A 15562-nucleotide genomic window follows, 5' to 3' on the forward strand; every position below is an offset into this window, starting at 1 on the left:
TTGTACAAGTTGATGTGTGTACTATCGCGTATTTCTTATAAAGCACAAGATTTCTCACAGGCCAGAATCATTCACAGCAGCAACACAATTTTCATGAGTAATACAACTAAAATGTGATTTTATGTAATCATTTATAATTTAAGCTAATTAGTCTTCTAATAATACACTACTACCTTTAAATAAAAAGTATAATCACTGGTTGTGTGAAGATCCTGATTTCAATGAACACAAAGCACAGGTAAAGATTGGTTGAAATTTCACAAAGGAAATAGATAAAAATGCCTAATGATATTTGAATGCCACAGCTGAACAAATCCTTTACGCAACACAGTCTCCATCCTATTACTTCTGAAAGCAAAATGCAGAAGTCACATAAAACTTGGACAAAGTGGAGCTCATCTCATACTCTGATCCATACTGCAAGTATCTAAACACCTCATCATTCACTATGTGTCCTATAACATCTTCACAATAATACTGGAATACTGTATACAGGTACATTTGAAAGGGAAATAACTATCCTCAGCTTTCGGGACTGTTATTCCTTGTGGAAGAAAGATGGATAGATTCGGGAAAACTGACTTGGAAGGAGACTCTACCTCCTTCCCAAATCTATCTCATTCCTCTTTCCTTGATGAGGAAGACATTAACAGTTCCAAGTTTTAGAAATAGTTTTTGCTCCCTTTCTCCACCTCCACTGTCAATCAGCAGTGTTCTAATTTCATCTCCTCAACGTAAACACTGACCAACTACTCTATCTCCTTGTAATTATACAATTCTTTAAAGGAAATTCCCCCTTCTGTAAGAATAATTATGTACTCATGATAACTGCCATCACAGTGGTCAAGGAAGCAGCTCATTTTACACAGCTGCCTTGAGAGATATCAAGAAAGGAAACATTGTAGGACAAAGCAACGTGGCATACAGGAAGATTAAATGTAAATTACAATAACTAAAATTTACAAGTGTTAACTTTACAAACCAGGTGGATAAGGACAGTTGGACGCTAATTGATAATGTTTTCTTTGTGAAGCTCAAAGTAAGAAAATAACTTTTTAACCACTACCAAATGACCTCTCTGATCATGATGCACAGTTAGTTTGGATAAATAACATATCACCGTACAGTATGGATACTCCTCAGTGGAAATCAGTTGGAAAAATTAATGACTCCAGGACAAATGTTTTTAAGAATAGCTTACAGGAGATGACACGGGATGTAATTTATAATGAACCATATGCTAACATAAATTTTAATCTATTTCATTATTCACTATTTGAAAATACCTTTCCACATAAGGTAGTCCGAAAAAACACTAAAACAATGGATCACTGGATGGATTAATGCATCTTGTGAAAGGAAAAGGGAAATGCATCTTTTGGCAAGAATAAGTAGCAATCCTGCAGAAGTTGCACATTACAAAAAATACTCAAAATTACTAAGAGAGGTTATTAAAAACTCACACACACACACACACACACACACACACACACACACACACACACACACACACACGCACGCATAACTGCAGTCTCAGGCAACTGAAACTGCACTGCGAGCAGCAGCATCAGTGCATGATGGGAGTGGCGGACTGGATAGGGGTAAGGAGGAGGAGAGACAGGATAGTGGGGGTGGCGGACAGTGAAGTGCTGCAGGTTAGACGGAGGGCAGGGAAGAGGTGGGGAAGGGTTGGGGGGTTGAGAAAAAGGAGAGAAATAAAAAGATTGGATGTGATTGTGGAATGATGGCTGTGTAATGCTGGAATGGGAACACGGAAAGGGCTGGAAATGCGACGACAGTGACTAGTGAAGGTTGAGGCCAGGAGGGTCACAGGAACATAGGATGTATTGCAGGAACATTCCATAACCCTCCTTGCCTCAACCTTTGTTAGTACCTGTGTTCACTCATCCAGCCTCTTCCCTGTTCCCATTCTAGCACTACACAGCCATCATTTCATCATCACATCCAGTCTTTTTATTTCTCTCATTTTCCGCTACTACCCCCCCCCCCCATTCCCATCTCTCCTCTGCTCTCCATCTAACCTTCAGCACTTCACTGTCTGCCATCCCCACCATACGATCCCTCCCCCTCCCTGCCCCAGCCTCCTCCTTACCCCCACCCAGTCGCCACTCCCATCGTGCACTAGCGCTGCTCTCGCAGTACGATCTCAGTTGCCTAAGACTGCAGGTGTGTGTGTGTGTGTGTGTGTGTGTGTTGTGTGTGTGTGTGTGTGTGTGTGTGTCGTTTACTATTGATGAAGGCCTTAATGGCTGAAAGTTTTAATTGTGAGAGTCTTGTCTTTTTGTTGTGCCTATCTGCGAAACACAAGAAATGGTAAACAAAGTTCTTAAAAGTATTATTATTGGTTTTCTGCGAATGGTCTCACCCTCAATTTTAAAAAGACACAATGTACTTAGTTCTGCACATCTAGAGGTACTACACCAACCACAGGTGTAACACATTGTGAGGAAATAATAAATATGGTAGAAACTTCAAAATTCTTAGTGGTCCTTATTGATGAGAATTTAAATTGGAAAAACAACTTTTGGAACTCCTAAAACAACTAATTCAGCCACATTTGTGCTTAGAACCACTGCAGATCTTGAGGAGAGAGAAATCAGAAAGCTGACATATTTTCCATATTTTCATTCAATAATGTTGTATGGAATAATGTTCTGTGGTAACTCATCTTTAAGAAAGGGAGTCTTCATTATGCAAAAACATACTGTGAGAATAATTTGTGGTGCCCCCCCCCCCCCAACCCCAAAATCATCTTATAGACACCTGTTTAAGGAGTTGAGCATTCCAACTACTGCTTCACACTATATTTATTCCCTCAACAAGTCTGTTGTAAATAATCCACTACAGTTGAAGAGGAATAACCACATGCATAATTACAGTACCAGAAGAAAAAAGACATCCATTACTCCACATTAAGGTTGTCTTTAGCACAAAAAGTGGTGCACAATGCTGCAAAAAAAATTTTGATCATTCACCAAGTGATATAAAATGATTGACAGACTGCAAAGAAAAATTTGATAACAAACTGAGACAGTTTCTCCTTGACACTCCTCCTTTTCCATAGAAGAATTTCTGTTATTGTAATGTGTAAAAGGTGGTGGGTAGGAGCTACTAACTCACATCTGAATATATTTTCTTTGTTACATATACACTGAAGTGCCAAAGAAACTGGTATAGGCATGCTTATTGAAATACAGAGATATGTAAACAGGCAGAATGCAGCACTGGGATCACCAACACCTATATACGACAACAAGTGTCTGGTGCAGTTGTTAGATTGGTTATGCTACACAGGCAGGTTATCAAGATTTAATTGAGTTTGAACATGGTGTTACAGTTGACAAACGAGTGATGGGACACAACATCTCTGAGGTAGCAATGAAGTGGGGATTTTCCTGTATGACCATTTCATTTCATGAGTGTATTGTGAATATCAGAATCCAGCAAAACATCAAATCTCTGACATCGTTGTGGCCAGAAAAAGATCCTGCAAGAACAGGACCAATGAAGACTGAAGAGAATCGTTCAATGTGACAGAAGTACAACCCTTCCACAAATTGCTGCGTATTTCAATGCTGGGCCATCAACAAGTGTCAGCATGCAAACCAATATACAGACTTTTGGAGCTGGAGCCCCACTCGTGTACCCTTGATGACTGCACAACATAAAGCTTTATGCCTTGCCTGGGTCTGTCAACACCGACGCTGGACTGCTGATGAGTGGAAACATGTTACCTGGTCAGACGAGTCTCATTTCAAATTGTATCGAGCAGATGGACATGTACGAGTATGCAGACAATCTCATGAACCCATGGACCCTGCATGTCAGCAGCGGACTGTTCAAGATGGTGGCTCTGTAATAGTGTGGGGCATTTACAGTTGAAATGATATCGGACCCCTGATAGGTCTAGACGCATCTCTGACAGATGAAAAGTATGCAAGCATAACACTTGCACTGACCACCAAACTCCCCAGACATGAACATTACTGAGCATATCTGGGATGCCTTGCAACGTATTGTTCAGAAGAGATCTCCATCCCCTCATACTCTCATGGATGTATGGTCAGCCCGGCAGGATTCATGGTGTCAATTCCCTTCAGCACTACTTCAGACAGTCAAGTCCAAGCCATGTCGTGTTCAGGTGTACCAGTTTCTTTGGCTTTTCAGTGCGTGTGCGTGTGCGCGTGCGTGTAAATGACTGCCGGCAGTGGTGGTCAAGAGAATGTATGGTCGTAAGAAGACTGGGCCCCAGATGGACACATGGCACTTACAAAGCAGTTCCCTCAAAGACAGCTCTGAGCAAGATGCCCTGTAGCATGGATCCCTCTGACCCCAAACCATCGCCATTTGTGACTTCAGAGGTGTCAAGTGAGAGCTCATTGGAGGGCAGGGTGGAAGTCTTTTGTGTTTTCTGATGAAGTAGGTTTTGCCTTAGTGCCAGTGATCGCTACATGTTGGTTAGGAGGAGGCCAGTTGAGGACCTGCAAACAACCTGTCTGCATGCTAGACACACCAGATCTATACCTGCAGTTATGGTCTGGGTTTCGATTTCATATGACAGCAGGAGCATTCTCGTTGTCACCCTATGCATCCTGGTTGCAAATTTCTACGTTAATCTGGTGATTCAACCTGTTGTTCTGCCTTTCGCGAACAGCACTCCAGGGGATGTTTTCCAACAGGATAATGCTTGCCCTCAAACCCATTTTGTAACCCAACATGCTCTACGGAGTATCAACATGTTGCCTTAGCCTGCTCGATCGTAAGATCTGTCTCCAATTGAGTAAATATGGGACATCATCAGACAACAACTCCAACATCACCCAGAAACAGCATTAGTTGTCCCTGTATTGACTGACCAAGTGCAACAGGCTTGGAACTTGATCCCTCAAACTGACATCTGCATGCATACTTGCATTCAACATTTTGTTGGTTACTACAGTAATTAATGTACCTGCATTTCATGTTTGCAATGGCTTATATCGTGCTTACATTAACATGTGATGTTGCACTGTTAATCACTTAAATATGTTACCTTGACAAATGTATTCCTGAAATTTCATTACTCTTCATTAATTGTTTTTTGGTACTGTAATTTATTTCAGTCAGTGTATTCCAAAATATAATAGAAGATGAGGAGGAAGTCTATGGTAAAGAAATAGAATATCCATGGGCGTCCACAGAAATTTCTCCAGGGTAAAGAACATTAGGGGGAAGGGGGGGGGGGGTGCAAGACTCTAAACTTGGCAATATTTATATAATTAAGTTGGGGCATTCTGAGGCATGTCATGCCACGAGAACTAAATTTTATACATAATGGTTATATGCTCACAGGAAATTACTGCTAGAAGTGTATTTGTATGTGTATGAGAATTCTGTAATGAATAAAAGCTCTATACGCCAGATTGCAGGTTGAGGGTGGAGCAAGAGCCTCATCTTAACCCCTCCCCACTTTGCAGACATTTAAGAGATAATCCAATAATGCAGTCAAAATTTCGCAGAGCACTGAATGATATGAGCTGAAACAAGTGAACAGGAGCCAACAAAATACCCTTGGGGATATCATACTCTGAGAGACGTGTAGGAACAGGAAGTTTAATTGAGTTGGTGTAAAAAATCCATGAAACTAGTACCACACCATTAGATTTCCAGAGAAGCATTACTATCACATTGTCAAAGAAAGCACAGGTGAAAACTATCAGATAATTAGCCAGACAAGTCATGCTGTAATAGAATCGGTGAAAGAACATCCTTGCAGTGGGCATGGTGTGACTGCTTCATATACAGTATCTACCTCAACCAATCATGTAATGTTATTTTGTGTGTATGTCCATGGCAACGCCTAGAATTGTCACAGCTCCACAGATGACTACTGTTTTCACCTGCAGCCATTTGCAGTTGAGTTGAATGTTGGCAACAGTGCTGCCAGCTGTCAGGGATCTTCTATTGCTGACTCTACTATAATTAATTGCTGACCAGCATAATAAGAGAACAGGACAAAAAATTGAAGACATCTGCACAGAGATGAGTTTTGTTTCAGGAGGGGTAAGGTGTCTGATAAACAATTGTGAGACTGCACTTTGTAGTGGAAGGTAGATTGATGATAGATCAGAATGCCTTCGTAGTATTTGCAGACCTAGAGAAAGCCTCTGACAGTGTAAGGAGGAATAAGATCTTCACAATCCTTGGAAGACAATGGCTAAAGTGCAGAGACAGAAAAAAATCTACATCAACAAAACATAAAGGGGAGTAATAAAAGGTTAAGGAGACAATACAGCTGGTAAATACCTTCCAGTACTGCTGACAAACAATTCCTTGCTTCATCAGAGGAGAGAGGGGGATAGGTTTTGGAAGGTCAGAAAGGACAGCATGCCTCTAGACGAGGACAGGTGTGATGTGAGGACAAGGGAAGACAATGATGAAGGGAGACAGAAGTGTCAGAGACAGTAAAAGGTCAAAGATAGTATACTGGTAAGCACTATGCCAGCTGTGGTTCAGAGGCAACAGGGGACATAGTGACACATAAAGAAAGATTGAGAAGAAGATATATGATAAGTGCATTTAACATACAGAGGTGTACAAAAACCATAATAACTGGAGGGAATCTAAATTAGATTGAAAATCGATGGAGGGAGGGAGGGAAGTGGGTTGTACAAATGGTGCAAGGGAATAAGGCAAAAGGGTCAACAACAAAATTCTTAGGTCTGTCTTAAACTGCGGATCAATAAGTGACTGTTTGCCAACCATAAGATGCATTAATGAAATGTACATATTCATTAACATCCATGCTGCAACAAATGATAAAAATTAGGACTTTGAAAATATAGACAAATTCTGGAATGCTGCAGATACCACAATGGGATACATTCTAGAACAACACCTGTAAATCTTACTGGGTGGACAAGTAGTACGGAAAGTGAAGTTTCTTGTGGCGGTCTTCTTTGTAGCAGTGGTTTAAAAGAAAAACATCTTTTGCATGCTACAAATAAAGTTTTTATTTTACTTCTGGACCCAGACAATACTGCTGTGCATTACCCACCATGTAAAAAGTCCAAAAAAAATGAAAAACTGTTATTTCAATTATGTGAGAAACATAATATTCAGCCAATGTCCACGCAATTCAGACATCTGCCCAGAAAATAAACGACAATAATGATCAGCAGTGTCAAACTTTTTTATGACAGGCTTATAAATTTCATAAAAAACCACGCACCAATCAGCATTCAACAACATGGTTTTAGTAAATCTTTATCCACCCAGACAGCAATTTTTGAACTGTTGAACCACATACTGAAATCAATTGACCAACATAATATAGCTGCAGGTATCTTCTTAGATCTCTCTAAAGCCTTTGACGTACTAGATCATAAAATACTGCTTGCTAAATTGGAAAGAAGAGGAATAAGAGGTGTGGCTCACAACTGGCTATGCTCTTACCTACAAAACTGCAGACAGAAGGTATCACTTCAATACGATATTAATGTACAGAATAAAATAAATAACACAGTTTTCCTCTCAGAGGAAAGAACAATAAGATATGGTGTTCCCCAGGGTTCTGTTCTAGGGCCATTACTTTTCCTCATTTACATAGATGATCTTGTTGAACGTATGAGCCCACAAAAAACTATCCTGTTTGCTGATGATACAAGTATAGTGTTGATTGGATCTAGCCCTGAATCCCTTCAGACAATATCTGATAACTCTATGAAAAAACTTTCTGAGTGGTTTAACAAAAATGGCCTAATTGTTAATAGTGGGAAAACTGTATGTATCAACTTCCATCTAATTCCCACATCCAGTCAAAAAACTATCCAAGTAAAGTTAAATAATGATAAAATTGAAAATGTAAATGCAACAAAATTTTTGGGCCTATGGGTCCAACAAAATTTAAAATGGGACACACATATAAACAACTTATCAAAGAAACTCTCATCATTGTGCTATGGACTAAGAATACTAAAATCTACTACAAGTAAATCCACACTAATGCAAGCATACCATGCGCAGTTCCACTCATTGCTCTGCTATGGAATCATCTTTTGGGGAAATCCAACTCACAGCACAAATATATTTAAACTACAAAAAAGAGCACTGAGGATAATCTGTGGCCTCAAAAAGCTGGAATCCTGTAAATGTCAATTTATAAAACTTAATGTTCTAAGCATCCCATCCCTATTCATTCAAGAAACAATCCTATTCACCAGGGAATACCTCTCAAGAACAGGCAAATTAATCCAAAAAAATGATATACACGCTCATTATACCAGAGGCCAATCTAACATCCATCAAATTTTTTCAAGGACATCATCATACCAAAAATATATAACTCATCTGGGTGTCGTATTACACAATAAAATTCCAGAACAAATAAAAACTGCTCCAGATCCAATATTTAAAAATAAACTAAAGGCATTTCTGACAAAGCACTGTTTCTATTCAGTACAAGAATTCCTGGAAATGAAAAATTATAAAGTTCCTTTGTAAAATACTGTGATTAGAGTAAAACATTCTGTAGGCAAAATAATAACCTAATTTCTACTATACACAACTATGTTTCAGTTTCACTTCCCAAAATTTTTCAACTCGCTTTTGAATGTACAAGTACACATCCTATTAGTATTAAAACTTAATTGTCTGTGAAATCTCAATGTTAATTTCATGTTTAATGTAGTTTTTAAGTGACATTGTCCTTCTGTTGTGTTTCCAGTTGGCATTTTCACTATTCTGTAATCTCAGTGATTATTTGTGTAAATTTAAAGTACCACTACATTGCCTACATGTTTCTTAGTTCCCCATGTAAATTTTTTGTATCTCTGTATGTGAAGTTACTATATTTATCAATGAACAATTTTGTGTACTTTTTTTTAAATGATATTTGTTAAGAAAAATGACTTGTCCTATATCATGTGTACTTTGTACAATATGTGATCCACAGGATAAATGAATGAATAAATAAATAAATAAAACCTCTTAACAGAAAGAGCAACAGAACAGCTGTCTATTGATTCACCTCTGTGTCTTGATTCACCACCAAAAACTACAGGAAAAAGAAAATTATTTCATGGAGCTAGCACAACCAGTAGAGAAGGACTCTGAAAATACAAAAAGACAATTGGTACACACTGCAAAAGATATAAATAGATCAAAATGATAAGGAAACATGTTTGGTGGAATGAGAACTTAGAACAGACATTGAAAGATAGTTCAATTGGTTGGAGAAAATATTATGCATCCAAGAAAGAAGAAGACCAGCACATACTTGCAACCCAATGATCAAAAACAGGAAAGAAGATATGCTCTGAGAATCTGAAATACCAAAATTAGCTACTGACAAAGATAGAGCAAAACTATCAATGAAATGTGTTCTGTGAATATTATAGAAATATTAAGGGTGGATATAAGGACACAAACAATATCCCTGTCTCCAAAGGAAAAATGGAACCTTACCAACATCAAATGGAGAAAGCCATGACATCCAACAATGAAAAATCCAGGGTGGAATAATAACAATATTATGACAAGGATAGATTGCTACTCATCATTTAATGAGGATGTTGAGTCACAGACAGGCACAACAAAAAGACTGCTAAACAAGGCCAAAAGACCTTCTTCTGAATTAGACAATGTGTACACACACACACACACACACACACACACACACACACACACACACACACACACAAACTGTCTCTGGCTGTCAAGACCAGACTGCAAGTAGCAGCGCATGATGGGATGGGAGAAACAGCACATGATGGGAGAAGCAATCTAGGTGGTTGAGGTAAGGAGGAGGCTGGGGCAAGAAGGGGGAGAGATAGCAGGGTAGGAGCGGAGAGCAGCAAAGTGCTGCTCATGGGAGCATACAGGGACAAGGTGGAGAGAGGGTATGGCAGCTAGGTGCAATCAGGTTAGACAAAGTGCATGGATGGGGGAATGGAAAAGGAGAGAAACAAAAATACTCAGAACATGGGTACATTGGTGGAATAGAAGGCTTTGTAGTACTGGAGTGGGAGCAAGGAAGAGGTTAGGTGATTGAAGGACAATGACTAATGAAGGCTGAGGTGAGGAGGGTTACAGGAACAGGGGACACATTTCTGGGAGAGTTCCCACCTATGCAATTCAGAAAAGCTGGTGTTGCTAGTAAGGACCCACATGGCACAAGCTGTGAAGCAGTTACTGAAATGGAGAACATTGTGTTGGTCAACATGCTCAGCAACTAGGTGGTCCAACTTCTTCTTGGCCACAGTTTGTTGGATGCCATTCATGTGGACAGACAGCTTGCTGGTTGTGAAGTCCTTGTAGAATGCAGCACAGTGGATGCAGCTTACCTTGTAGATCACATGACTGGTTTCACAGGTAGCCCTGTCTTTGATGGGACAGACGATGCTTGTGACCAGACTGGAGTATATTGTGGTGGGAGGTTATATGGTATAGGTTTTGCAACCACATCTCTTACAGGGATATGACCCATGAGGCAATAGTTTGGGAGTAGAGTTTGAGTACGGATGGACAAGGATATTGTGTAGGGTCAGTGGGTAGCAGAGTAGCACTGTGGGAAGAGTGGGGAAGATAGTAAGTACAACATTTCTCATTCCAGGGCATGAAGTGAGTTAGTCAAACCCCTGGCAGAGAATGTGATTCAGTTGCTCCAGCTCTGGGTGGTTCCTCTGTGGTCAGGTGGTGGGACTTACGAGATGGTGGGTGACTGGAGAGATAAAGCATGCAAACTTGTTTCTGTACAAAGTTGTGAGGGTAATTAACAGTCTGTGAAAGCCTCAGTGGGACCTTGGTATATTTTGAGAGGGACTGCTCAACACTACTGATGTGACAGCTACGGGTGACTAGGCCGTATGGAAAGGACTTCTTGATATGGAATGGACAGCAGCTGTCGAAGTGGAGGTATTGCTGGTGGGTTTGATATGGAGGGAGGTACTAATGTAGCCATCTTTGAGTTGGAGGTCACATCATGGAAGATGGCTCACTGGATTGAGGAGGACCATGTGAAGCAAAAGGGGGAGAAGGTGTTGAGGTTCTGGAGGAATGTAGATAGGGTGTCCTCACCCTTGATCCAGAATACGAAGTTGTTATCAATGAATCTCAAGCATATGAGGGGTTTGAGATTCTAGGTGATTAGGAAGGGTTTCTCTAAATGTCCAATGAATAGGTTGGTATTGGATGGTGCCAAGCAGGTGCCCATTGCCATACCCTGGATTTGTTTGTAGGTGATGCCTTCAAGGAGAAGTAATTGTAGGTGAGAATATTGGTTGTAGTGACCAGGAAGGTCACCACAGTTCCCAATGCCTGATTCTAAACCTACTACTGCTAGGAGTAATTGCTCTGCAGCTGTTCACATACTGAGCAGAGTGCTACCAAAGTACATGCACTGCTGGAGTGACCTTGAAGTAGCCAATCACGGCTCAAGATTCAGGGCATACAGTAATGGCCGCAATGCGAAACACTAATCAGCTCAATATCACTGCCTGGCAAGGATTTTAGTGAGCAGTGGGGCAAGCAGCAATGGTGCAGGCTAAATGGACCAGTAAGATACAGGGCATTTGACTCATCACTGCTGTGCCATGCCAGTGAGCAGCAAGCCACGAGGTCGCAACATAAACGCACACTTAGAAATCCATACTCCTGAACACTTTAAGATGTGCCAACCTAAACATGAAACAACAAGAGAGGAAGAAAAATCTGGAAAAAAAATTTGGGAAGCACTTTCTTAATACCGACTCATGCAGTTTGGTATGGTTTTAGTCAAGGGAGACCAAGAGATGAAGACACTAAACAGATCCGGAGGGATGTAGGTTGCAGTAGGTACAGGGAGATGAAGAAGCTTGCACAGAATAGAGTAGCACGGAGAGCTGCATCAAACCAGTCTCTGGACTGAAGACCACAACAACAATATAGGTCAATATACTACAAGGTATCACAGTCTTTTTTTAAATCAAAGAAGATATCGTGGAGTATAGACAACAGGTAGAAGCCATCCTTATAACAGACCCTATGCAGTTCAATCCTCAATTGTGGGTTGGCTCTACCAAAATCCACAGTAGAGATCAACAAAAGACTCCCCATCTCAACAGAGAAACACAACTGCCAGTTAACCATTCATAAAAGCAACTTACAAACATTTGTGATATAGATGGGTCTTAGCTGCCCATGAGTTTTGCTGAAACAATCACACTTAACCTCTACCCAGTTGGGAGCTTGCTTTTACACCAGATACAATTAAGACTGCAAGAATGTGATTCTTCCTCCCCATCAAACTGTCGACATTACTATAGTGGAATGGTATGTGTGCCTAATCTATGGTGACATCCATACCATAAGTGCAACCGCATCTTAGTAGTATATATGAAGAGTTCCCTGAAGAAAGATGGGCAAGCAGCCTATTCAGTAGTTGCAGGGGCAACAGCCTGAATGACTGACTGATCTAGCCTTGTAACATGTTATATTTTTACTGTAAATGCTGAAAGCAAGGAGAAATTAGTAATTTTATTTCCTGAGGACACACAGCCTACTGTATTGTGGAAAGCTACATCAAACCAGTATTCAGACTAAAGACTTAACACAAGTTCACAAAGGTGGTGTCATAAATATACACCCAGAAATTATAGCATTTGGTTGCATACTCTGTAGGGTCCGAGTGGTGTGTTGTAGCCAAGGCCCAGAGCACTGTGAAGTTACCAATCACTGATAGGTGTGTTATATGGTTTCAGACCTCAAGTAGTGTAAGACAGGTAGATTTCCTCACCCACTTTTTCTGTGGACAGAAGGCATATGGACAGTTGTCGGATGCAAACATTCGAACAAAATGTGTGGCAAAGAGTTCTGCAATAACAGTAGGTTCAGTATGCACATCAACATCTACACATTACAGAGAGTAAAATCCACAGCTGTATATACGTGAACAGTCAAACCTATAATGCTGTATTGTGTGGTGCTTACTAAAAATGTCTGCAAGTATGAATGTACAGACACCAACTGAAGCTCTTTCAAGGGAAAACTATTTTTAAAATTACCAAAGCTGTTACATAGGGTAAAGATAAGCTTCAGGGAATCAAATTTCCAGAAGGGCAATACCTATTGCTGGATAATATGATAGCTGTCCAAGTTCTAGTACGTGGTAAAAATAAAGTACGTGGTAAAAATAACCATTACAGTTCCACTGGGTGACAATTGTAAATGCACCCAGGGGTGGTGGGAAGGAGGCAAAAAGATAGCTCCTGTTTTGGCCTCCGCTTGTACTTGTTGAGTAGTAACAATGTCTACATGTAGAATTTCAACACCTGTCACATCAAGAATGGGGGGAGGGGGTGACAATGCTTAAGTACAACTGCACAGGGGGTGGAATACGTGTTACTTCCCCACAGCATATTACTGTAAAATTTTGAAATAATGGAGTACAAACTCCAAAATGGGAACAGAACACAACTGATCCACAATGAATGAGGAAAAAGAAAGTCTGGAGAAAGTAAAGTGAATAACTGTAATTAGTGTTCTAGGGATGGTAAAGCACCTAGTCATTAAATATCACTAGAGTGCAATAACTGGTACTGCTTTAAGACCATTATCTATAAATAACAAAGCATTTTCTAAGCCTGTTAAAGAAAACATACACAAATACAACATTATAAGTATACTAAGGTGGGATACATTAACAACATTAAGAAGTGAAGCAGTAAGTAATACTCACCATGTATGTAGCTGGTTTACTGCACTGATTCCGCCAAGGAGGCCAAATGCACAATCCCAACAAGTAAAGTGTGAACATCGATGTCTTCACATAGGTGCTGAAGAATGGCTTCTCAAACTCTGCATTATGATAAATGTACTGCAAACACAGATGAAAATATTCCATCAACTGCAGTCATAATATTTCCAGGATACATAATTATAGTCTATTGTGCAGTCAAACACACGCAATAAAATGCATCCAACATACATATTTCACCATACCACTAACTTGGGACTTTTTAAAATATGTGGTACTTTACTTCCTCTGTTCTACAATGCTTTGAGTTCACTAAAAAGTGGTGGTGGTTAGACAGGTGTGGGAGACGGTCACGGTCGGATGGAATTCTTGTAATCAAACTGGTCAGTGGCTCATTTTAGCTATGTATTGTACTTCTCAATACAATCAGATAAATGGATTACTCCATATATGCGCATTCTTTAGAAATCATAAAAAAAGATTTTGGTTTCTTTGATTATAATTAAATAAATTGTAGACAGGTGTCTCATTTATGTAAAAAATAAAAAAGGAATGCATAATGAGGAATTATTTCAAAAAAGTTGTGATCAACATATTTGTCATATGCGGTATAGAGCAAAGCATGTCACTGTTTATCTGCTGACGAACTTCATGCATTTGATTTTAATAATTAGCAAAACGAACAGAAGACGTCGGAACCTCCATCCATCTGTGACTCTTACACAGTCCCAACACTGGCTATCTGCCAAGATCCCTTACTTCCAACCTTGTCTCATCTTCCTAAGTCCATTTTCAATAACACTAGCCTCCCAACAGAGGAAAGAACACTCGTGTGCAGCCTCAAAACAGACCCTAACTTCTTCATCTTCCACGCAGATCGAGGTTCCATTACTGCCAGAATAAACTGTAGTAACTACCTAACAGAAGGTATTCACCAACCGTCTAACTCTACCATCCACAAGCACTGCCCAAGTGATCCTGTCTCAGAACAGTAGCATGACCCAGTCCCTACTCAAATTCCTAGCCCCACTCCAGAGAACATCTATCCTGAATCAACCTTCTTCCTATCCTTCCCTCTTTCCAAAAAAGGAATGCACGCACACCCACCTTCTATATGCTCCTCAAAATACATAAAACAAACCGTCTGGGCTGTTCCACTGCAGTTGGCTCCCCATAAAGAATCTTTACCTTAGGTGACCTACAGCACCGACTCGCAGCCACAGCCTTATGCCCTACTGCAAGTACAACACCACCACCTTCCATCACCTGTCTATCCTCCCTGTTCCATTATCACCCAGCTCTCTCTTTGTCACTTTCAATGTCACTTCCCCATACACTAACATCTTCAAAGTCAACAGCCTTGCCATTACAGAACAGAACCTCTCCTAACACCCTACCACCTCATTTCTTAGATAGATGATCAACTATATCATTATACGCAACCTTTTCTCCTTCAAGAAGAAGATATACAAATAAACCTATGGTATGTCCACCTGCAAAGGCCTAGTTGGCCAAAAGCTCACTTTCTGACAGTCTTTTTCTTGTGCCTATCTGCGACTGAGCATCTTCACTATACGGTGAGTAGCAACTATCCTTATCATAATACTGTAAGGCATCCTTGTATGCTAACCTGTTTAAATGGACAACTAGAAGACCCTTCTAGCCATCCAAGATATTACACCCCTTGTCTGGCTGAGATTCATTAACAAAATCTTCAAGATCTGGAATCAGGACCAAGGCACTGTTCTCATTCTTCAAAAGCCATGAAACCTTTTCTCCTACGCATTTCTCTTAGTCATCTTAAACTTAGCTTATCACCTTTCTGGACAC

At 40.2% G+C, this 15562-nt stretch overlaps 1 protein-coding gene across 2 annotated transcripts in view; it reads right to left on the bottom strand.

Moving 5' to 3' along the window:
• LOC126483929 (solute carrier family 35 member F5) overlaps positions 1–15562 on the bottom strand; it is a 176687-nt gene that overhangs the window by 108992 nt on the left and 52133 nt on the right. For both annotated transcript variants that reach the window (XM_050107206.1, XM_050107205.1), the window contains exon 2: positions 13715–13852. In XM_050107206.1, the coding sequence (XP_049963163.1) occupies positions 13715–13852 (138 nt within the window). The remainder of the gene's footprint in view (positions 1–13714; positions 13853–15562) is intronic.

Source organism: Schistocerca serialis, chromosome 6 (genome assembly GCF_023864345.2).
Source record: "Schistocerca serialis cubense isolate TAMUIC-IGC-003099 chromosome 6, iqSchSeri2.2, whole genome shotgun sequence".
Classification (NCBI taxonomy): domain Eukaryota; kingdom Metazoa; phylum Arthropoda; class Insecta; order Orthoptera; family Acrididae; genus Schistocerca; species Schistocerca serialis.